This window comes from Microcebus murinus, chromosome 4 (assembly GCF_040939455.1).
Source record: "Microcebus murinus isolate Inina chromosome 4, M.murinus_Inina_mat1.0, whole genome shotgun sequence".
In the NCBI taxonomy this organism is placed as follows: Eukaryota; Metazoa; Chordata; class Mammalia; order Primates; family Cheirogaleidae; genus Microcebus; species Microcebus murinus.
This window is the reverse complement of record NC_134107.1, coordinates 7,906,441-7,928,312: the sequence shown is the minus strand read 5'-3', so window position 1 is coordinate 7,928,312 and position 21,872 is coordinate 7,906,441. Positions and strand designations below refer to the sequence as shown.

The window sequence follows — 21,872 nt, the reverse complement described above, 5'->3', positions numbered from 1 at the left end:
AGGGAAAGGGAAGTTGACCAGAAGTCTCTGGGTAGATGAGAGGCCTGGTGTTGGGCAACCCCTCATGCTTCAGGGACCCCTACCGGGGGCTGCACAGTGAGGCCAGAGAAGAGGCCAAGGTCAGAGAGGGCCAAAGGCCCAGAGGATGCAATGTGACCCAGAGGGCAGAGGGGCCTCACTGTGACTGTCCCTGGGGAGGGGCAGCTCAGCCCAGTGCCTGGCACGCAGGGGGTGCTCAGTGAGGCCCAGATGGTCCCAGTCCATCCAAACGTGACGCCAAGCACAGAGCTGCTGACACCTCCTCCTGCTTACCTGGGGAAAGGGCAAAAGACACCCCCTCCTCTCTGGAGAAGGGGGACAGCACTGTACAGCCACCCAGTGGGGAGCAGGACCAGTGGGGAGGGGCGGGAGCCCCCACACTGCCCTGGGCAGGCTGGCCTTGGCTGGCTGCAGTGGCCAGGGAGGCCACCTGCCATAAGACCTTCCCCTTAGGCCCCAGCTGCCTGCCTCCCCTTAGGCCCCAGCTGAGGCTGCAAAGTGGTCACTAAGCACAAAAAGAGTCTGAGACGGCCAAGACGTCAGGCACCATTTTTTATAAAAACGCATAGTCTCATTTTTCACTCTTTAAAATCACATTCAAAAATCGGCAAAGAAACGCCCCAAGGAGTGAGTAGACGGAAGGGGAGGGTGTACTGACCCAGCCCCGGGGAAGGGGGGGCGCGACACCACACACGGCAGCGCGACTGGCACGAGGGGGCATGCGGCGGGCGAGTGGCGCCCTGGGGTGGTGGCACTGACAGGACATGGTCTGTGGGACAAGACAGCCTGGGGGCACACTGACGGGCCTGGGGCGGGGAGGGCTGGCCCCCTCGCGTTGTGCTGCCCACCCGCCGCCGGCGCCCTGTGGTCCTGGGCAGATGAGGTCTCACCCGGCCCAGCAACAGGGGACCCTGGGGCCAGGCTAGGCCAGTGTGGCCCAATCCACAGCTGCCTTTCTGTGGTCCCTGAGCCCGGGCGCTTGGGGCGGGGGGTGAGGGGGGCTTAGGGAGGGCAGCAGCACCCACTGCCAATGCCGCCCTCCAGGCCGAGCCCCACAGTGTCCAGGGAAGGTGGGAATGGAGACAGCCAGTGACACAGGGGCTTCTCCCGAACAACGGTACAGGAGCCCAAGTCACTGTGGGAGGCCGGGGGCCCGGGGGACAACAGGCCCTCTCCTCTCGCCAGTGGCCAGAGGGCAGGACAGTGCAGGGCTCTGTCCCTCTGTTGCAAGAGGGGCTTCGGTGGGCAAATTCAAGTAGTATCCCTGTGCTGTGCCCTCCCCTGGGGTGGGGGACACTAGGCCCCCGCAGTGCCCGTGGGCACAGAGCACAGCTCAGAGCCTGAGGTGGCACAACCTGGTGTGGCACTGTCCCCCAGGGGAGGGCGGGAGGGCTGCTGGGGGCTGCTGCTCCCCCCATGGGAAGATACTGGGAGCAGGCAGCCCTGGGTCGGGACAGAGGGCGCTGGACAGTGGCTGGGTTGGTGGCAGCAGGAGCCAAGGCAAGCAGGCCCCTCCCTGGGGGCTGGGCCAGGCTGGGGCCACAGGAAATCACAATAATTACAAAATAAAACCTTTTCCGCTTTGCGGGAAAACAAATAATAAAAATTCGACAAAATAAATTAAAGGTTTATAAAAGGCGGGCGGGCGTCAGAGGCCGTTGGCGCTGCCGCGCTGGACCAGCGGCACCTTGCTCAGCTCCACGACGGGCGATCGCGGCTTGTTCTTCATCTTGGGCACCCGCTGCACCAGCTGCTGGGCCTCGCGGTAGGCGTCGCGCAGCTCCTTCTTCCACTGCACCAGCTCGGGGTCGCTCTACGGAGCCAGGTGGGGTCAGCCACACTTGGCCCAGGCCGTGCCCCCCACCGCACCCCCCACCCCCTGGGGGCCCCCACTCACGTCGCACTGCAGGACGAACTGCTTGCCGCCTCGGATCTTGAGAAGGAGGCACTTGCGCTCCTTGATTTGCGTCTCCTCCACGGACTGGATCTCCTCCATGGTCAGCAGGCTCTGCTGCAGGGCCGGAGGGAACGGGCCGTGGTAAGGGCCAGGCCGGCCATGGGGCGCCCGGCTCCCCGACCGCAGCCCCAGTTCTTACCGGGGCCTCGCCCTCGCCCCGCCACTCGAGCCGGTTGGGGAACAGGTAGAAGTACCGCCGCTGCCACTGGGTCAGGAAGGGGTTGCCCATCTTAGACATGTAGCCGTGCATGATACAGTCCTTCCCCAGCGCGTAGTCTGGTGCAAGAGATGAGAGAGGGCTCAGCCTGGCCCAGCCTGGGTTTAAGTCCCTGCTTTGGCTGCTCTCTGGCTGTGACCTTGGCCAGAAGGTCAGTGCCTTAAGCCTGGGCCGGTTCCTCACTTCCAAAGTGGGCAGGGGCCGGCCACCCTCACCTTCCTCGTGGCCCAGCTGCTTGTTCTTGGCTTTCTTGCGGGCCTCCAGCCGGTCTGTCTCAGCGTTGATGGTGTCAAAGACAGTCTCTGCCACCTCCTGCTGCCACCGCTCCGAGATGGTGAGGGGGAAGTTGCGGTAGAGCTCCTGGTCACTGTCCAGTAACTTCAGCAGGTAGACAGGGCAGGGACACATGGATGGACAGAAGGTGCCAGGACATCCATCAGCCACAGGCCTGCCCAGACCCAGGGAGGGGCAGGGATGGTCTGGTCCACCTGCCACCCCCGGGGAAGTGTGGGGCAGAGGAGCTGAGGCCCACAGGTTGGCAGGGCTGGCACGGAGGCTCGCAGGGGCCTCGAGGGACAAGGTCCCCCCAGCCAGGATCAGGGCTCAGGTGAGAGGCCAGGCAAGCCCCAGTACCTTGATTCCTTTTGTGTCCTCCTCATCGAAGGAGCCAATGTCGAAGGCGTCGGCTGCGTTCACCTCCCCTCGTGGGGGGATCAGCGGGGGAGGGTACTGCAGCAGAACAGGGGTCATTGGGCCTTAGCATGGGGCAGGCGCTGCAGGGTGCCCCCCAGCCCCTGCCACAGGCTATCACCTTCTGCAAGAAGACCATTTGCCAGTCCAGGGAGCGGAAGAAGGGGCTCTCCTTCACCTCCTGAGCCCTGCGGGGAGATGCCTGTCACCAGGGCTCCACACCACCCCGTGTCGGGGGCTCAGCCTGGGCATGGAGCCAAGCTGCCCAGGCTTAACTCCTGGTTCAGCCACTCTGTAGCTCTGTGACCTTAGGCAAGTTCCTTAAACCCGAGCCTGTTTCCTCATGTCTGAATGGGAGCACAGCAGTTCCTACATCACAGGGCGTGGGGAGTTTTAACATTGGCAAACCTGGCAGCGCTGTGCCCAGCACTTAGTAAAGGTTGAATGAACATACAAAGCTGCTATCATCACTGTCATCTTTGTTACGAGGGCGCCAGCCAGGCCCAGCAGCCCCACCCGCAGGCAGCCCTGCACCCAAAGACAGGGTGGCCATGCCCCATCTTGTGAGCTCTTCAAAGGAGGCAGGGACCCACGGGGGCGTCCAGGTGACAGGACACGGCAGAGACTGGGACACCCAGTATGCCGAGCAGCCGGGGCACTCACCCGCGGCCCAGGCAGCCCAGTCTCCGGTTGACGTCCCTCTGCAGCAGCCCCTCCAGCAGGGAGCGGAGTTCAGGGGAGAAGGAGTCGGGCAGCTCCACGGCCTCGAGAGAGGAGCGGGATGTCGGCAGGGGCTGGGGAAAAGCCCTTGACCCCATCACAGCTAGGGGTGGGGGTGTCGGGCCCCTAGCGGAGGGAGGGACGACAGCCCAGCGGCTGTGCACTCCGACAGCACAGGCAGGGCCAGACCCGCGGTGCGGGGCAGGAGGTCTGCCTCACAGAGACCAGAGGGGCTCAGTGGCCGGAGGTCTCTGCTGGCTGGTGAGAACCAAGAGTCATGAGCCTGGCACACCGGAGGCCCAGCCCCACCGTGGTCCCGCGCTGAGACCCTGCACTCACCATCGTCAAGGTCATTCGGTCGATCTCGTGCTTGTCTTTGGTCTTGTGCTGCCGGAAGGGGCTGTGCCTGGGGAAGAGGGGCCGAAGACCCAGGTCAAAGGACGGGAGTGGAGAAACTGAGGCAGGCAGATAAATGAGCCTTGTCCAGAGCCAGGGATGGTGCCACCCCAGACACCCAGGCGGCTGTGGGCTCCCCTCCCCCAGCCCCCTACTTGGATTGGAAAAGAGCTGCTCTCGGGCCCGTCCCAGCTGCCCACGCGGGCCAGCCACTCACCCCCGCAGCAACTTGAAGAGCATGCAGCCCAGGGAGAACCAGTCGGCGCTGCTGTCGTAGGCCACGCCTTTCTGCAGGACCTCAGGGGCCATGTACCCGTGGGTGCCCCTGTGGGAGCAAGGAGGCCATGAGCTCGGGCCGCGGAGGGCAGGGGAGGGGAGCGGCGCGGGGCACTCACACGCTGGCATGGGGCTTCTTCTTGGAGAAGTCGCAGGCCAGGCCCAGGTCTGAGATCCGCACGTGGCCGTGCTCGTCCAGCAGGATGTTGGCTGGCTGTGGAGGAAGCGCAGTGAGCTGCCGCCCAGGCATGGCGCCCGCGTCACTGTCCTCGCTTGAGAGGATCGTGGGTGTCCGGGGAGAGGGCCCAGGCGGGGTCTCCTTTCCCCAGTCACAACTGAACCCAGAAAGTAGCTCAGGGCAGGAGGACAGGAGGACAGGGGCAGCAGGGCAGGGCAAGCGTCCGCGCCAGCGTCACCTTCAAGTCCCGGTACACGACGAAGCGGCTGTGCATGTGTTCCAGGCCCAGGATGATCTCCGCCGCGTAGAAGCGCATGTCGGCCTCAGAGAAGACCCCGTGCTGGGACAGGTGGTAGTGCAGGTCCCCGCCTAAGGGAGGCAGCCATGGGGTGGCGCTCAGCTTCCTGCCCGGCCCCAGCCCTGGCCCTTGTCCCCTGGGCCCAGCCTGCACTCACCGTTCATGAGGTCCAGGATGAAGCTCAGCTTGTCCGGCGTGTGGAAAGCGTACGACATGCAAACGATGAAGGGACAGTCCTAGGAGGGGAGGGGTGGTCAGCGGAGGCTGCCCGAGGTCCCGGGGCCAACGCTGGCCTGGAGGCAGCCCGCAGGCCCGGCTCACCCCGGTGCTGACGAGGGACAGCATGATGCGCTCGTTCAGGGCCAGGGTCTCGCCCTGCTTCATCTTGATGCGCTTCTTGTCCAGACACTTCATGGCATACCTGTGGGGTAAGGGGTGGTCAGCGCCCCCATGCGGAAGGGAGCCTGGGCTGCCCTGGGGGCTCTTGGTGGGGAAGACAGGACATAGGACAAGCACGTGACACAAAACAGGGAGAGAGGGCAGGAGGAAGTCTGGCACGTCAGGGGCTCTGGGAGCGTGCAGGAGGGTCACGGCCCGAGCAGGCGGAGGGAGGGACACCACGGCACAGAGGGAATAGTGCGGGGCCCTGTGCAGAGACTGGCCTGGCAGGGCCCCTCACCAGGAGCACGGACCGCCCCCCGTAAATGCCCCTCCCGCCCCCCACCCAGAGCCCTGTCCCCCCTCCAGGCATCCCCCAGACTCCAGCCGAGCAAGGTGCTCACATCTTGCCCGTGTCGGCTTTCCGGCACCCGTAGACCTCACCAAAGCCCCCGCGCCCGATGATGCGGTGCACGCTGAAGTCGTTCATGGTCAGCTACGGGGAGGGCGACAGCTGGGGTCACTGCAGGCTGCCTGGCCCAGCCCCGGGGCAGAGGTACCCGGCTGCAGGGCCTGGCCCTGTGCCAGCATCCCCCACACCCATGTCCTGGCCACCCTTGCCGCTGGGGTCCCGGCACTGATCCCCACAGCCACCACCCCGGGAGCTGAAAGGCAGACGCCCCTGACCTCCCCACCCCTGCCAAGCCACGGGCCTGGCTTCCCGGAGAGGAGCAGCTGGGAGCACGGCCCTCCACATCCCACCTGGACCCACTCACGTGGATGTTGAGCTCCACGTTCTTCCACTGGCAAAATCGTGTGAACTTATCGCTGTAAGAGAAGAACCCAGGCTCAGAGAGACTCAGAAAGTGGGCAGAAGGATGCTGGCGTGAGCCTGCCCCACGCTGCTGCCATTCCCCGGGCTCCCGTCCAATGTGGAAACACCCCAAGCCCCAGTCTCCTCTTCTGGGATCTTGTGGGAACCACAGGTGCTGGGCCTGCCCATCCTCAGGGCTGGCGGCCTGTGCTCAGGTGCTCAATGTGGTCGCAGCCACCTAACGGTGGGCTCCTGTCGGGATCAGAGCAGCTTGGGGAGCAGGTCTTCCAGTCTAACTCAGACTTCCTGCTACCACATTCTGGATGAGTGCCCACCCTGTCTGTGCTTGCATACCTCTTGTGATGCAGAGCTCACTCCATGGCTGGGCAGCTGTGACCCTAAAAAAGCTGCTCCTTATATTTAGCTAAAATCTGCCTAGAACTCCCACCCACCTGGCCGATTCTAGCTATGTGGGCCATGGCGGGTAGCGTGCATAGGTGGTCTCTGGCTCCCCGAAATATTGCCCGGGACAGGTCTGAGCTGCCTGGGGCTGAGCATGGTGGTGCCCAGGGTGAGCAGAAGCCTGTCTGACCTCTCAGGAGGCCCTGCCATGGGGCCACTGAAGTGCCCAGGCCCCTGCTTGGCTTCCATCCTCCACACCACCCAGGCCTTTTCTCAGGACGGCCTTTCCTCCTCTTCCTCCCGCACACCAGCCCCCGCACTCACCTCTCGATGAATTTGTGGAACACATCCCCTCGGAGGTTCTGACAAATCTCTTCGATGTATGGCTAAGGGAGGAAGCCGGAAGTTGGTGACTGAGCCCCGCAGGACCGCGGCTGCCCAGGCCCCACCCCTAGCTGGTCAGGCTCCTCCACCTGGGGCTGTCAGGGGAGGCCCTGCCTGGGCGGGAGCCAGGAAGCAGCAGGGAACGAGCACGGCACACACCTGGAAGAGATCCGGGGGCACCTGCTTCTTCACTAGGTGGCCTTGGACGTGCTCGGTGGCACTCTTTGAGAAGGGCTGGGAAGACAAAGGTGGCTGTGAATTCTCCACAGGGTCCTTTCTTCCACTCCCGACGCCCAGGTGACTCTGGGCCTGCACATGGGTCCGGCCGAGCCCGAGGCCGAGCTGGCCAGGGACACTCACGTGTGAGCAAGCCAGCAGCTCCTTCATGATGTACGAGTCGAAGATCTCCCGGCTGCGCGCGGCGCGCTCGTCCTCTGTCTCCAGCTTCTCGTACTTCTTGATCTGGAGGACAGGAGTCGCACGGGTGGTCTGCGGCCCAGCAGGGCACGGGCCAGGGCCAGGCATCTTATGGGTTCCACAAAGACCGCCCCAGCCCCTCCCCTCTCTCCAGGCAGAGCAGGGCCGGCCCCCCGGGGGCCCTGCCGACCACCCAGCGCCAGCGAGGGCCCACCGCACCTCCTCGTAGAACTCCACCAAGGGCTTAGCCTCCTCCAGGTGGTTCAGGCAGAAGTCTCGGAAGAGCAGGTACCCTGAAAGTAACCGAGCTGGGTCACACTGAGCCACACCTCCTCTCGGGTCTTCCTACCATCGTGTGCAAAAACGCGATCTCTCTCCCAGGCAGGAGTTGGGCATGGTGGGCACCGAGGCTGTTGCCCGTCTGGAGATTTCTTGGAGTTCAGGTCAGGGCCCCTGTGTTTCTACTCACTTCCCAAATTAGACAGAGGCTGGAAAGTGACAGGCACATGGAGAGGCAGAGAAGGGGGCTGGCTCTGGCATCGGAGAGCCCTGGCTTGGCGCCTGGGCATCCCCTCAGTGCAGTCCAAGGCCCTGCACCTGCTCCGTGAGGCCCGCACCACCCAAACGGGGGCTGTGCACAAGCGACAAAGTCATGCCTGAGGGCCCTTCGGATGCTCCAGCCACCTGGACCAGGTCAAGCTACAGTGCAGGGGAGGAGGGTGGCCATGGAGGGCAAGGAGGGCCCGAGGGGGCTGTGCCCCTCTTCTGGACCATGTCCCTCCCCCACTGTCTAGCTCTTGCTCACAGCAGCCCTGACAAACAGGTAGGGAGGGTGGGTCCTGTTGGGGAAACTGAGGCTCAAGGAGGCCTGGCAGAGGTGTGGTAGGCAGCAGAGGCATGAGCAGAACGGAAGGCTCCTTTGCTGGGTGGCAAGTCCCAGGAAAGAGGTTGGGACGGTCCACAGGAGCCTGAGAGAGGTAGGACAGGCTGGGGGAAGGGCTGCCAGGAGACCCTGGACAGGACGCCCTCGCCCCTCCCAGGGAGTGGGGGCCGGAGCAGCTGCCGGAGGACAAAGGAGAGCTAAGCCCTGCTCAGGCCTCTAGTCCGCCATGGGTGACTGGGCTTGTGCTGGGTGGCTTCCCACGACTCTAGGGGCACTGCCTGGGCACTCTGTCAGTGTGCAGCCATCACTTTTGGTGAGGTTGGCCTGTTTGGTGACTTGTAAACAGGGCTCACGGCAGGCAGAGTGCTCTCCCCAGCACCGCCTCTTCTGACCCTGACAGTCTGGGGCAGTGAGGCTCATGAGTCCCATTTCCCAGATGAGGACACCACTGGGTCCAGAGAAGTGAAGAAACTCGCCCAAGGTCACACAGCACAGGCCTGAGACCCAAAGGGTGGTGTGCTTCCTGATGCATCACTCCCTTGGGCCAGGCCACACCCAGGTCGGAGCTGAGAGCCTGCTCTTGGAAGGGCAAGTCGGAGCTGTGGCCAGTGGCCGGAGCCTGCCCCCCAGGCCAGGCCTGCAGGGTGCTGCTAAGACACCAGGCACCAGCAGCAGCAGGAGGAAGAATGAGGGGCCAGCACGGAGCAGGTCACTCACAAAGAGGACCCATGGGGCGGGGGCGGGCCAACCACAGCTCGGCAGGCGCCACAGGAAGGGCCCTGCCTCTTCCTGCCAGTCCTACCAACGGCCCAGAGCAGCTGTGGCCTCGCCAAGGGGAAGCTGCAACTCTCAAAAACAAAAACCCCAAAGGAGGAACTTCCCTGGCGGCCCTGGACGACTGCGGGGGCCCCCACCTCCGCCACGGGGCCCTCTAGGCTGACAGCCAGGGGCTGGAGGCACGAGAGGTCACACGGCCCAACCTGGAGCACCCCCTGGGGCCACCTGGGGCTTTGCTGGAGTGGACAGGAGGCGACCCTCCCGGGAGCGGGGTCACTGCCCGCCGGCTAGGGTGGGGCAAGAGGTCAGCCTGGGGCGGGCAGAGCGGCTGCTGTACTCACCCAGCTTCTGGGAGAAGATCTTCTCGAAGGTCACCTCGCCTCGGTCCTCCAGGTACTTCTGCATGACACTGCGGATGCTGTGTGAGCGACAGGGACATGCGGTGAGCAGCCCTGCCCGGTGGGCTGCAGCCAAGGTCCCGCTATGAGTCGAGGGCCCTGCTGGGGGCGACACTGCTCCCTCCAGGAAGCAGGCCGCCGTGGGGCCCACGCACTCATCCCCACAGCAGTCAGACCCGCAGGGCCTCCCGCCCAGAAGCCCGCTGCCTGTGGAAGTTCGGTCCCGGGCTACTGCGCGCTGGCTATGGGGACTTGGCCAAGTCGCAAAAGCCAGGCCCGGTCCACGAGCGGACGAACAGACTCACAAAACATGGCCCGTCCGCACAGTGGCATGTTGTTGGCCAGAAAAAGGAGCGAAGCACTGACACTGGCCACCACAAGGGTGGACCTCGGGTACATGGCGTGGAGTGACAGCAGCCAGACACAGGCCACACGCGCGATCCCATTTATAAGACACGTCCGGAACAAGCACATCCCCAGGGACCGAGCAGATCTGTGTTGCCAGGGCCTGGGGGGAGGGACAGGGAGTGACTGCCAGTGGGTACTGGGAGATGCTCGGAATGAGACAGGGGTGAGGGCTGCACGACACGATGAACGTGCTGAAAACCACTGAAACGCGCACTTTAAAATGACGAATTTTATGTTATATAAATTGTATCTCAATTAAAAAAAAAAGCCATGCCTGAGTTTGCGTGTCCCTCATACTTGGATAAAAAACAAGACCCCTGCCCTGGGCTGCTTGGCAGGGCTGTAAGGGAGGGGCCGGCCATTGTGAACCCCCAAACCCAGCCCGACACCTCCTACCCTGTTTGTCCCACCCCCAACACTGAGAGAGCCCTTCCAGGCCACATGCCATGCCTCAGACACCACCTTGCTGTCCCCTACTCCCCCTCCTGGGCCACCTCCAGCCCAGCCCTGCCACACCTGGCCCCGCTGGCCCAGGCTCCGGGCCCATGTCACGCTCACACAGCCCTCGGTGCCTGTGGCCGCCAGTGGGCCGCGAAGAGACTGGTGAGCACTCGGACCCGCACGTCTGGGCGCTCTGGGCTCCGCACAGCCCTGGCACTATCCCTGGGAGCCCAGCCCGGGGCTGGCTACTGTCACCAGAACCCCAAACGTGTACACACGAGGCCTGGGGTGCGGCCCTGAGGCTGTCGCAGGACACGGCAAGTGCACAAGCCTCACTGGGCCCCGAGGTTGGGGCAGGACTCGAGTGGGGTGGCCTCGGGGTGGCGGAGAGGCCGTGTGGGGAAGGCAGGCCTTCACTGGGTCCCCCAAGTGCAAACAGGATGTCGGCAGGTGGTGAAGCCAGGACAGGTGGGGGGCGTGGGAGCAGGCAGGGCATAGCTTGCCCAGAGAGGAGCAGGAGAGCGGGGGCAGGGAGCAGGACGCACAGGGGGGCAGGGCCTCGCACGCCAGGGGGCTTCGCAGCCAGGGAGGGGGAGCGGGCTCAGTCCAGGGCGGGCACATGGGCCCTGCTGCAGGCACAACGGGAGGAAGCCCAGGCAGACAGCCACACTTGGCCCGGAAGGAGGGGGAGACAGTGGGTGGCAGGAGGCTCGGGCTGGCCGGTACCAGGACAGCGCTTACAAGGACAGCCCTGCGAGGGCTGGGCCGGGGTCTGGAAGAAGGCGGCACAGCGAGGGAGATCTGAGGAGCTCGGGCTCCGGGCAGGGCCGGCAGGGCCCGGGGCTCATGCCTGTGCTGCGCAGCACCGTCCTCCAGGGCTGCAGTGGAACCCAGGCCCGGCCCTCCCGTGGTTTCGCTTGCCCCTGAGCCCTTCGGGAAGGGCCACTCGAGCCAGCACAAGAGCACGTGGGGCTGTCACTCGCACGATGTCGGAGCCGTGTCCCCCTCGCCCGCTCCCCACCTTCAGAGGCCGGGAGATGCTGTGACCTCCTCCTGAAGCCGTCTCCAACAGGAAGCACAGTGCTGATGACAAGGATAGGCCTTGGTGACCCCCTGTGTTCACATCCTGTGACTCCTTGGGCACAGACCCTGCTCAGCTGGGAAAAGGAGAGCCCAGGCCCGGGGCCCCTGTGCAGCCACTTCCAAGGTGGCCCCCTCCCTCCGGGAAAGCAAGGACACCCTCCTGGAACCGGCAGGGGCTCCCAGGCCTGGACAGCCCCTCAACCACGCTGGCACACCCTCCCCTTCTGGGGGCCACACGCTGGCTCATCTCCATCAACTGTTTCCCGGCTCCTGGGACTCACAGGGACATGGGAGACAGCGGACAGAAACCAAGTGTCACGTGGTGCTTCACACGCAGCTGGAGCTTGGTAAAAATCTGTTAAACCGAGAAAGACGCAGTTGCTGCCCTCGGGGCCTGCAGACGGAGGCCGAGCTCCGGGGAGGCCCTCAGGGCACAGGGCCAGGAGGCCGGGCAAGGCCAGGTCCCTGGATCTCGCCCGAGAGTGGGGCTCGGAAGGCGGCGCCTTCACCGCCCGTGGCTGAGCTCTGGGTGCTCCACCTCTGCACCCGATTCTCATGTTTCAGGACATTTTGATCCACAGGGGGGATGAGAAAAAGCAATAAAGAGGGAAAACGAAATCACAAAACACCAATCTCCCAAGGCAGCGGGGGTCAGATGGACATGTCGGGTGCTGGCCCCGTGGGCAGGGTGGACAGGTAGGTGCAGAGGACAGGCAAGGCAGCTCCAGCTGGCAGGGGGACCCCACCGAGAGCTGGGCACAGCCCTGGGAATGGGGGCCTTGCGGCCTCCCTGGTAAGCCCTCCTGAGCTTGCTGCGTGGGAACCGGCAAAGCTGGTGCCAGCTTGGCAGAGGGAACGGCCACCTGGCAGCCAGGGTGCAGCCACTGCCACTTCCTGCCACACAACCCAGAGCAGCGATAACCCGGCATGGCAGGTCTCCCACGGGGCAGTGCGCTCACCAAGAGACCCTGCCTGTGACAGCCAGGAACCTGCTGGGTAGAGCCTTCCCCTTCCCCGGCTCTGCGGTTGTCCAGGCCCAGGCAAGGGCCGGAGGCGAGACCCTGGGCCCCAAGGCTGGCCCTCCTCTCCTAAGCCACGCCTGGGCATGGCCACAGCATTTTTCCCAGCCCACAACAGTTCACTTTCTTCCTTTAAAAGAAAAAAATGTTTTTTAAATAAAATAAACAACCCCCCCCCCAAAAAAAAGCCCAAACTCGAGGCCAGGCCTGAGCAGAGTCCTTGAAGGGAAGGCCCCCAAAGTGGCAATTTTTAGGGTTTCCTGTCTATTCCCATGGGGCTGGTGGCCGAGGGAGCTGGCAGGTTAGAAATACGTGTCACTAGAGGAAGCTCTGGCCAGGGTGACAAGCACGGGCGGGCACGGGAGGCAGGGGCAGCCTCCTGGGCTGGGTCACCTTCCTGTCCAACACCCACTCCCTGATCCTGGCAGAGTCTGGAGTGGCAAGGAGCCCAGAGCAGCGGCCCTGCCTCCACCCAGGTCAACAACCCTGCTAGCCAGGGGCACGTGGCTCCCAAGACCCACTCTAGGTTGTCAAGAGAACCAAATGGCCTGAGCAGGCCCAGACAAAGGGACCCACGGCTCCCAATCCCCTTGGGGAAGAGCCTCCGAGCCTCCTCTGCCCTGGCAGCGGGCTGGGCGCCCCGGCTGGGTCCCAGATGGCTCTGCCCATCTCCTCCCCTGGGAGGTCAGGCCAAGTCACTGACTTTAAATATCTAGTCTCCCCATTTATAAACTGAGGATGTCAATAAAACGCTGAATTGCTGCCACCATGATGGCCGTTTAACACCCTGAGCAGGCACGGCATGCTCCCCACACGGGATCCTGGTCTGCTCCCACGACGCACCCGCCGCGGCCCGCCGTGGCCCCGGCCCTCGCTTGGCAGCTGGAAGGAAGACAGTGGCCGGTGGACAGCAAGGGCCTCGCCGAATACGTGAAGGGACCAGGAGTGGGAATGGCTCTGCACACGACGGGAGCAACGTCCAAACCAGACTGCCGCATCTCTTACACGCCAAAAAGCTCACCATAAACACAGAGGGCACTCTGAGAACAACACGGTTTCCTCGTACCCTGGGAGAGAAGTTTGAAGAAACCACAGCTGACGGCAGAAAAGCTCGGACCGTCTGCAACTTTACAGATGGCGCATTCGTTCACCATCAGGCCCGGGACTGGAAGGAAAACACAACAACAAGAAAACTGGCTAGGTGGGTGCCTCACGCCTGTGACCTTAGCACTCTGGGAGGCCAAAGTGGGAGGACTGCTTTGCTTGAAGCCAGGAGTTCGAGACCAGTCTGAGCAAGAGTGAGACCCCATCTCTACAAAAAATAGAAAAATTTTAGCCAGGTGTCGGCGCACACCTGTAGTCCCAGCTACTCCTCGGGAGGCTGAGGCAGGAGGATTGCTTGAGCCCAGGAGTTATAGGTTGCTGTGAGCTATGAGGACGCCATAGCCCTCATGCCTGGGCAACAAAGCAAGACTGTCTCCAAACAAATAAACAAGAAAGAAAATTGAAAGATGGGATGTTAGTGGTGGACTGTGTCATAAACAAGGTCACCTGTACGTGGGTCTATGAAAAAGTAGAATAAAAACTCCATCATCACTTTGGGCAGGAACTGGTTACAAGAATGAACAAGCTCAGTTCAATGAGCAAATCAAATCTCCACACTGTTTTCCCCCGTTACTGTATTCAATTATCTGTATCACGAACATTTTACATGCGACTATTTCGAAGTGCTGGTTTAATTAGGCTCATCCCTTTGATTAATAGATAAAAAATAACTAAGAAGCCTGAGAGGACACAGCAGAAGAGGAGCTCTCCTAAAACGCGGGGCAGTCAACCCGCGCCCACCTCCCGGCCCTCGGGAGTGCCCCAAGCTCGCTGACGGTCTGCGCTGCTCCTTCTAGGAGGGGATCACATGGGAACTGGCCTTGTTCGGGCCTGTGTTCCACACTTGCTGTGTCCTTGGAGGGCGGGGCCTGTGGCCAGGGCTGGGCCCGATGGCTGACCCAGGCAGGTGGCTGCCACTGCCCTTGCAGACGGCCTCAGACTGCTCCACCTGCGGCCCCAGGGGGTAGAGCCGGATACCTGCCTGGCCAGGGCGTCAAGGGCACCTTGGCACAGAGGCGTGGGGTGCCTGGCGGTGGGAGGGAGCAGCCCGGCTCCGCTCCGGCACCAGCTGCTCGGGCAGCCCAGCCTCACTTCCTTTCTGAGCAGCGCAGCTGAGCACCGGCTGGGTGGCAAGGACGGTAGACAGGGAGGGGGTGAGTGCTGAGGGGGAGAACTTCTGGTACCTTCCGATACCCCTCGGTTCAGGAGAAAAGCAAAGTCCCACGCTCTTGTGGCGTGGTGGTCTGGGCCCTCCTGGTGGCTCCCGCTCAGGGCCAGAGGCAGCAGCCCCGAGGAAGGGAGGGGACCGCAGGGGTCAGAGGCAAACACGCTCACACCAGTGGTGATGGCAAGGAAACCAGGCTAGGGGAAGCTGACTGGGCAGCTGGCCCAGAGGCCCACAGTGAGTTAGACGCAAAGAAAACGTCCAAACCCTCCCTGAAAAACGCCTCCCAGCCCAGCGCCCTCCGGCCTCCCCTAGTCCCTGGGGAAAAGCAGGCTGCAGGGTCTCCGAGGACCCTGACTGTGCCCAGCACGTGCCCTGGCTGCCCTTGCCACCCCCTGCCAGGCTCTGCAGCCTTAGTCCCTGTGCCCCCCCATGTGACAGTGATGCCTAAGCCTCGACGTCCCAAGACAGTACGAGCTGGCGCGGAGGCCACTGGCCAGCCCAGAGGTCTGGTGCAGCCACGCTGGGAGGCCCCTCGCTCCGGGAGACGGCAGTTAGGGAGCCAGGGGAGCAAGGGCCTGTGGCTGCAGCTGAGGTGCTCCTGTGGCATTTCCAGGAAACCTGGCACCGAGGTGGCAGCGGTAGGAGGAAGTCCCCTGGGGCTTCTTATTAATATTTCTCAATGACCCTCCCTGGGGCTGAAAACGTCCTCAGAGCTCAAGGACGGGCCACGAAGAAAACGGGGAAAACCAGCCCCAACTGGCAGAGTGGGTGGGGCAAGCCCTGAGCAGGGGGCGGGAAGGACAGCGCCCTGTGCACTCGGGTGCCCCCGATTCGGCAGTGGCCCAGGCTTCCTTGCCGGGATGCTCCGTAAGACACCCTCCGGGCCCTTGTCAAACGTGACAGCCTCTTCACGAGTAGGACACGAGCACCCACACCTGCAGTTTGATGCCGACACTGAGACCATACCCTGCCCTCGCCTCAGCTGCACCAAGAACAAGCTTCCAGAACTCCCCTGCCCAGACCCAGGCTGGCTTCTGGCGTCAGAGGACAGAGCCGCCAACACGTTAATGCCAGAAGACTCACTTCTGCCAGCGTAGACACGTCTCTCTGTAGTAAGCAGCAAAACAGAAAAGGACGTTATTGTCTTAAAAGGAAAAAAAGCTGCAGCCAAGCACCTCATTTTTGGTATCTCATTTGAGGCAGGTTAGGAATAACTTGGAGGTAACTCTGTCTGGCGGAGGGAGCGACGGGTCCAGAGCCAGTGGGGAAGGGGCCCAGGAAGAAAGGGCAGGTGTGACGGAGGCAGGCCGTGTGCGCCTCAAAGACTGTCCCATGCTCTTGGTCCTGCTGTTCCTCCCAAACAGGAGCTCGGTGTCCCGGAAGCAGCAGCCACACGCCTGCGGCAGCCAGCACCCACAGCCGAGCTCAGCCCCCCGCCAGCCCACCTGGGCCGGGAAGAGGCAGCGAGCACGTCTGCACCTGACGTCACTGGGAACTTACTACTGGGGCCTGGCCGTGCATTAATAGGACACAGCGTTCCAGGCTGCCAGCGCCCAGATTCCCCTGCACGGATCCCAAGCTGCAGCGCTCAGGCTCCCTTCAAATCCGTTTACCCGGGAACGGCAGGCGGGAGGCTTAATGGCAAATATGCGAAACCTCATGCTCTGGAAAGGAAAACAGATGGGAAAAGACATCCCAGAGACCCACTGCTGGGGAGCAGCAGCGGCTTCAGTGGCCCAGAGGGAGTGCCTGCCGAAAAGATAATCTTGTTTTCAGGGGCAGGATGGGGAGCGGAAGGCTGGAGACGCGGAGGAGGGGGGGACGTTCCCTACAGACGCAGGGCAGGAAGTCCCGGCTGCGAAGAGTTAACAGGAACGAAGCGGCAGCAGAGGAACAGGGGCAGGGTCTGGGGAGCGGGGAAGCCAGAAAGGGGCCGGAAGGAGGAAACTCGCGGTGGGGGAGGGACCAGGAAATAGCCAAGAAAATGGGAGGCTGCAAGAGGCACCCAGCTCCCACAATCTGCCACTGGGCTGCCACCAGACTGCCACTGTCACAGGGGAGGGCAGGGGCACCTCCAGGGACCGCCTGGGCAGGGCTCCTCAGCCAGGAGCCCAGAGATTAATTACATGAGGCCTCAGCGGTCACATTAAGCAAATGACGATAATTACAGGCTGCTGCTCCTGCCATGGGGAAAGGGAGACAGCAGCCCCTTCAGGGCCGGCCCAGACCTCAGACGCCAGAGCAAAGAGCAGCCACCCCATTTTATTGATGTGGAAACTGAGGCAGGCCCAGCCAGGATAAGGGACCTGCCTGGGTCCCAGGTGAGCTGGTCTTGCAGGGGAAAGAGAAGCTAGTTGTCCTGTCTCCCAGGTACACAACGCTGCTTCTTTCTCTGAGAAGGTCAGGAAATGGGTCTGTTTCCTTGGAGTCTATAGGGTGACAGAAGGGGAGGCCCCTGTGCCAACTGAAAGTGGCACTGTGCCCACTGTTCCCATTCCCCAGCCCTGGGAAGTCAGAGCTGAGATGCCAGCCCCAGCTCCCAGCCAAGCCCCAATCCACGGCTGCCCCCGTGGCTGGGGAGGCTGCCAAGACGGACCATCCCACGGTGGTGACAACTCTCAATAGCACCTGGTCATGGGGACAAACCACGGCCTCGCTCCCGGACCCTGTATCCTCGGGCCGCCTGGCATGGAGCTGCCGCTCTGTGCACAGCTTTGCACTGTGAACTGAGACAGCCGACAGCACTGGGGCCTGCCCTGCCGGTCTGCAGACAGGGGTGTCAGCAGCCCAGGCCACAGACTGCAGACAGGGGCTTGAGAACAGGTGCTCAGGGGTGGGCAGAGATGAAGCACAGCAGGGGAGAGCACTGGGGGCCCAGAAAGCTGAGGCCCACTTCCAGCCGGACCTGTGGCCAGGGCAAGTCCTTTCCCCTCCCTGAGCCTCAGCGGCTTCAGCTGTTAAATGGGGAGAACACCACCTGCTGGGCCTGCTGCCTGCACTTGGATAAAACGGAGTAAAAAGCACGTTGCAAACTGGGGCGTTCCATGCAAACGTGAGATACGGCCTGGATCACCTTCAAGGGCAGGAGGCCTCAGACCCACTGCATTTGCAAAGTGTAAAGCAAAGGCGGCGAGCCCTGTCGCGTGGGAGGGCTGGACGCCGACGGGCAGTGCTAGAGCCTCCGGTCCGTTTCCCAGGTGTGAGCAGCCTGCCCAATGTCACGCTGCCGATGGTGACCCCATGCAGAAACTGTGATGCCTGGCTCTCAGTCTCTTGCTGTTCCCCCAAATCTCACAGCGTGCCTTGTCTCCATTCAGGACTAGATGATACACCACACAGCCCTGATATTTCTTAAGCAACTACTACGTGCAAAGCATGGCCTTGCCAACTTCACAGGTTGGGTTTTGCGGAACTGAGCTGACCGATGTCAAAATAAACAATAAGTTATTACCACTGCCATCATTGCTCCTATCGCCACCATCACCACTGCACATGGTAAGGGGACAGGAAAAGAAGAACAGCTTGTTCCTCAGGGTTCTAACACCTGCAGAGCCAACCCGAGGTGGGGCCCCATCAGAAGCAATGCATTCTGGGGAGGTTACCCAGACACAGAGAGTTCCAGAAAAGGCCCCGCCTCACACTTTGCAGAACTCCAACCTGCAGGAGGGTCTCGAGGTTGTGGCCACCAAGGAGAGCCGTTTTGAACCCGAGAGGTTGACTCCCCCATTTCCTCCGGGGTGGCTTTGTCATTTCTGAACTCACTTTTGTTCTAACTGTCACTGCTCCTTGGACAACCCCAGCTGACAGTCGGTCTGGTTCCTGTTTTGAGAAATCTGATTGCAAATGTCTTAGCAAAAAAAAGGGCCCTAACGACCTTTTCAAAACGCAGACCGATTTTCCCTCTCCCAGGCCTGGGGTTCAGTCGATCTGAAACCCGGTGAGCAGCCCACAGAGGAGGGGGCCAGTGAGAGCCACGGGCACGGCAGCCCTGCAGCCCGCCCCGAAGGCTGGGCACACCACAGAGTCACAGCCCTTACTTCACACTAGCCACATTTCACAGATGAGAAAACTGAGGTCCAGAAGTGGAAGAGACTTGCCCAAAGTCACCTGGTAAGACCATGGCAGAAAGGACAGGCCCAGTCCCCAGCCCACGGGGGCACCAGCAGGCATGAGGAGTTGCTGGCACCGGTTTTGCCACACGACACAAAGAATTGTGGTGGGCACATCTGCCAGGCCCTGGCTCAGCCCAGAGTAGTGGACAAAATGCAGAAGCAGAAGTCAGAAGCCCGGATCTGGTGGCCAGGTGCCACCTGGGATTACCTGTGTGACACTGGGCAGGCCACTCACTTCTGGGGCTTCAGCTTCCCCACCTGCTCCATGGGGACAAAACCACAGGGGCTCACCCCGTGCGCTGCTATGAGGCACAAACAGTGGGAAAACACTCTCAGCCATTAAATGCTCCAAGCCACAGCTCCCATCCACGCCCTGTACGCTTCTGCACCTACAGCCCGAACAGTTTAAATTTCGATATCAGGTGTGATGACATCAGTTGTCATACAGAGAGGTGGCAGCGTGGTCCAGCGGCGGCAGGTGTGCTGGGGGAGATGGTGCGTGCACCACACCAGGGTCCTCATGGGCACCATCCCGAAAGCACTCTCCGACCCAGCTCCAGGACAGGGACCCCACCGGAGGAGTGGGGAAGAGCCCCCCTCGGACCCGCACTAGTGTGCGGACGGCAGGGGAGTCGGGCGGGGGCAGTGGGAAGCCGGGCGGATAGCGGGGTGCTGGGAGCGGGGGCAGCCGAGGGATGGCTGAGACGGTCAGGCAGGGTAAATGGTGGCGCGCAGAGCGGAGGGACCCACGGCGCCGAGCTGCTCGGAGGAGGAAGGGGCGCGCCGGGCGGCCGCGGGAGAAGGCAGGAGCCGGGCGCTGACAGCCGGGGCGCCGGCCGGGCGTGATGCAGGAAGCGGCGGAGCGGCTCGGGGGCCGGCGGCGCTCGGTCCAGGCGCGCGGGGCCTGGGGCTCGGGGCTCTGGACCCGCGGGCGCCCGGCGGGCCGGGCCGGTCGGGGCTGCGGGGCCGCCGGGCGTCGCGGGGCCAGCCCCGCGCGGTCCGGGGCTGCGGGGTCGAGTGTGGGGCCGAGGTCTCGGGCGCGGCTGCGGGAGGAGCCGGCGGGCGGCCGGCGGGGTCGGGCGCGCGGCGGCGCCCCTCACCTGGGCTCGGGCAGCAGGATCTTCTTGCTGGCGCGCGCGGCCGGCGTGGCCTTGCTCTTCTCCATGGCCATCAGGTAGCTCACGTCGGCCAGCACCGCCTCCAGGTCCGCCATCTTGGCGGCGGCGCTGCCTGCTCCCGCCGCGGCCGCTCCGCGGCTCCCGCTCTCGGTCGGCCGGCCCGGCGCGGCCCGCTCGGCCTGGGCGCCGCCCGCCTGGCCCGCTCGGCGCCCGCGGCTCCGCTCGCCGCGCTCACTGGCGGCGCCGCCCCATGGCGCCGGCTCGGGCCCGGCCGCGGCTCGCGCTCCGCTCCCGCCGGGACTGCAGTCGGGCCGCCGCCGCCCGCGCCCGGGAGCCGCCGCCGCCGCCTCCGGCCCCGCCTGCCGCGCACAGCGCCAGCGAGCCCGCGAGGGCCGGGCGGCCGGGCGGCGGCGCCCCCTGGAGGCCGCGCGGGCCGGGGCCGAGCCTGACCCCGGGCCGGCGCCCCGAGACCCCAGACCGGACCCGGAACCACGACCTCAGCCCCTGGCCGTGACCTCCGCCTTCGATCCTGGACCCCGACCCCGGCCCGAAGGCGACCCAGCCCTTGGCCACGGCCTCGGATCGCACCTCTGGATCCCACACCCCGCGAGCAGACCGCGGCTCCGACCCCAGACGGGGATCACAAGGATGCTGGACCCTAACCGAGACGCAGATTCAGACTTCAGAACACGATCTGGGACTCCTACCTCAGACCCCGACTGTGACCTCAGATCACAGCCCTGGGTCCCCAGCTCCATACCCAGACAGTCACAAACCCCAGACCTGGGTTACAGTCTTGACCCCAGACCCCAGATCCATATTTGGGACCATTACCTCCATCCAATCCCGGTGACTAACCCCAGCCTGGACTCTGACCCCAGACCCAGATCACTGCCATGACCCTGAACCCTAAACTTGGGGTCAGGGCCCAGATCTAGACTTGAACCACCAACTCCAGACCAGCATCCTAGACCCAACACCTGGAACTTTGGAAACAGTCTCAGGACCAGAACGTGACAACTGCAGTGAGACTCCAGGCTTACTCCAGCCCCAAACCCCTCCCCTCCTGCTCCAGACCCAATCCTGTCCCCACACTTCAGGATCAAGGACCCTGCACCCAACCCCACCCTACTGACCAGCTTGTAGACCTGGGTCCTTGGCCAGCACACTAGGCTCAGCTTCCTTCCCTGCACCCCATCCCACCCAGAGGCTCATTCATGACAACTCCACAATGTGGGGTCAAACCTCCCAGCACAGAGCTTTCAGTGCTTCCTGGCAAGGGAAAGCCACTCTGCTAAGGGGAAAGCCATGTGTTTCAAGACAGTGTTCCTATCTCAGCTCGCCCCTCTCTGGGACCCTCCTCCCAGCCCTGGCACGTGGAGCTCAATTCTCACAACAGTTGGTGGCCCAGCAACCAGACCCCTTTTACAAAGCAGGGAACCCCATCTCTGTGCACTTCTTGGATCAGCCTGGAAGAAGAGCTCATCAGAGATGGTGAGGTCCCTTTCTCAGTGGGTGACACCCCCACACACCCACATACCCAAGTCAGAACCCCAGTTTTCTGTTCCTTGACTCCTGCCTCTTCTTCTGCCCCTTCCCTCATCTAATTTGTCATCATACCATCCTGTCTGGCCTCCAATCTTCTTTTTTTATTATTATTTATTATTTTTTTTTACATTTTTCTCTATTTTTTCATTTTTTTTTTTTAATTTCATCATCATCTTATGTTTCTAAGTGAGAATCTTCTTGAACCTGCCTGCTTCTCAGGGTCCCCATGGCCACTGCCCTGATGCAGGCTCTGACCAGAGACACCGTTCCCAAATCTAGGTCTGATGGAGTTACTGCCTGCTTAGCTCCAAGAAGCTTCGGGGCTACTGAAAGTGAAGGACCTAGAGGGGGGCTCCAGGTCCTCTCCCCAAAGCAGACTCCTTAACCTTAACCTGGGTGATCAAACTCCTTAACCTGCAAGTCAAGGTGTTGGATGACTGGGCCCTGCTCCCCTCTCGGGTTTGTTTTGCCACCGTCCCCTGCACCTGGAGTCCCCCTACCAACCCAGCCAGCCAGCCTCCCCTCTGCCTTTCCTAGATGCTCTTCTGGGTGCCTTTCCCTGGCTAACTCCTGTTATCCTTTAAGACTCCCCTCCTCCAGGTGGCCTTCCCTGGCTCCCTGACTCAGACTGTGCACATCTCAGATCT

At 62.7% G+C, this 21,872-nt stretch overlaps 1 protein-coding gene across 1 annotated transcript; it reads right to left on the bottom strand.

Annotated features, from left to right (window-relative positions):
- Positions 1-578: 578 nt before the first annotated feature.
- Positions 579-19,980, bottom strand: GRK2 (G protein-coupled receptor kinase 2). The gene is made up of 21 exons (XM_076001670.1): positions 19,660-19,980; positions 9,168-9,244; positions 7,386-7,459; positions 7,110-7,211; positions 6,909-6,983; positions 6,690-6,751; positions 5,926-5,977; positions 5,554-5,645; positions 5,093-5,192; positions 4,929-5,007; positions 4,712-4,842; positions 4,415-4,509; positions 4,237-4,344; positions 3,963-4,029; positions 3,567-3,667; positions 3,025-3,091; positions 2,847-2,942; positions 2,429-2,591; positions 2,136-2,272; positions 1,937-2,050; positions 579-1,852 (listed from the first exon to the last, which is right to left on the bottom strand). Exons 1-21 carry the CDS (start codon positions 19,770-19,772, stop codon positions 1,688-1,690), a joined length of 2,070 nt encoding a protein of 689 aa, XP_075857785.1. The 5' UTR covers positions 19,773-19,980; the 3' UTR covers positions 579-1,687.
- Positions 19,981-21,872: the final 1,892 nt, after the last annotated feature.

Bases quoted from the DNA above. Each gene is read 5' to 3' on its own strand.
- GRK2 (XM_076001670.1), bottom strand. From the start codon at position 19,772: ATGGCGGACCTGGAGGCGGTGCTGGCCGACGTGAGCTACCTGATGGCC. The intron at 7,460-9,167 runs GTGAGTACAGCA...GGTTACTTTCAG, and splicing joins GATCTTCTCCCAGAAGCTGG to GGTACCTGCTCTTCCGAGAC. The intron at 2,943-3,024 runs GTGATAGCCTGT...GTTCTGCTGCAG, and splicing joins AAATGGTCTTCTTGCAGAAG to TACCCTCCCCCGCTGATCCC.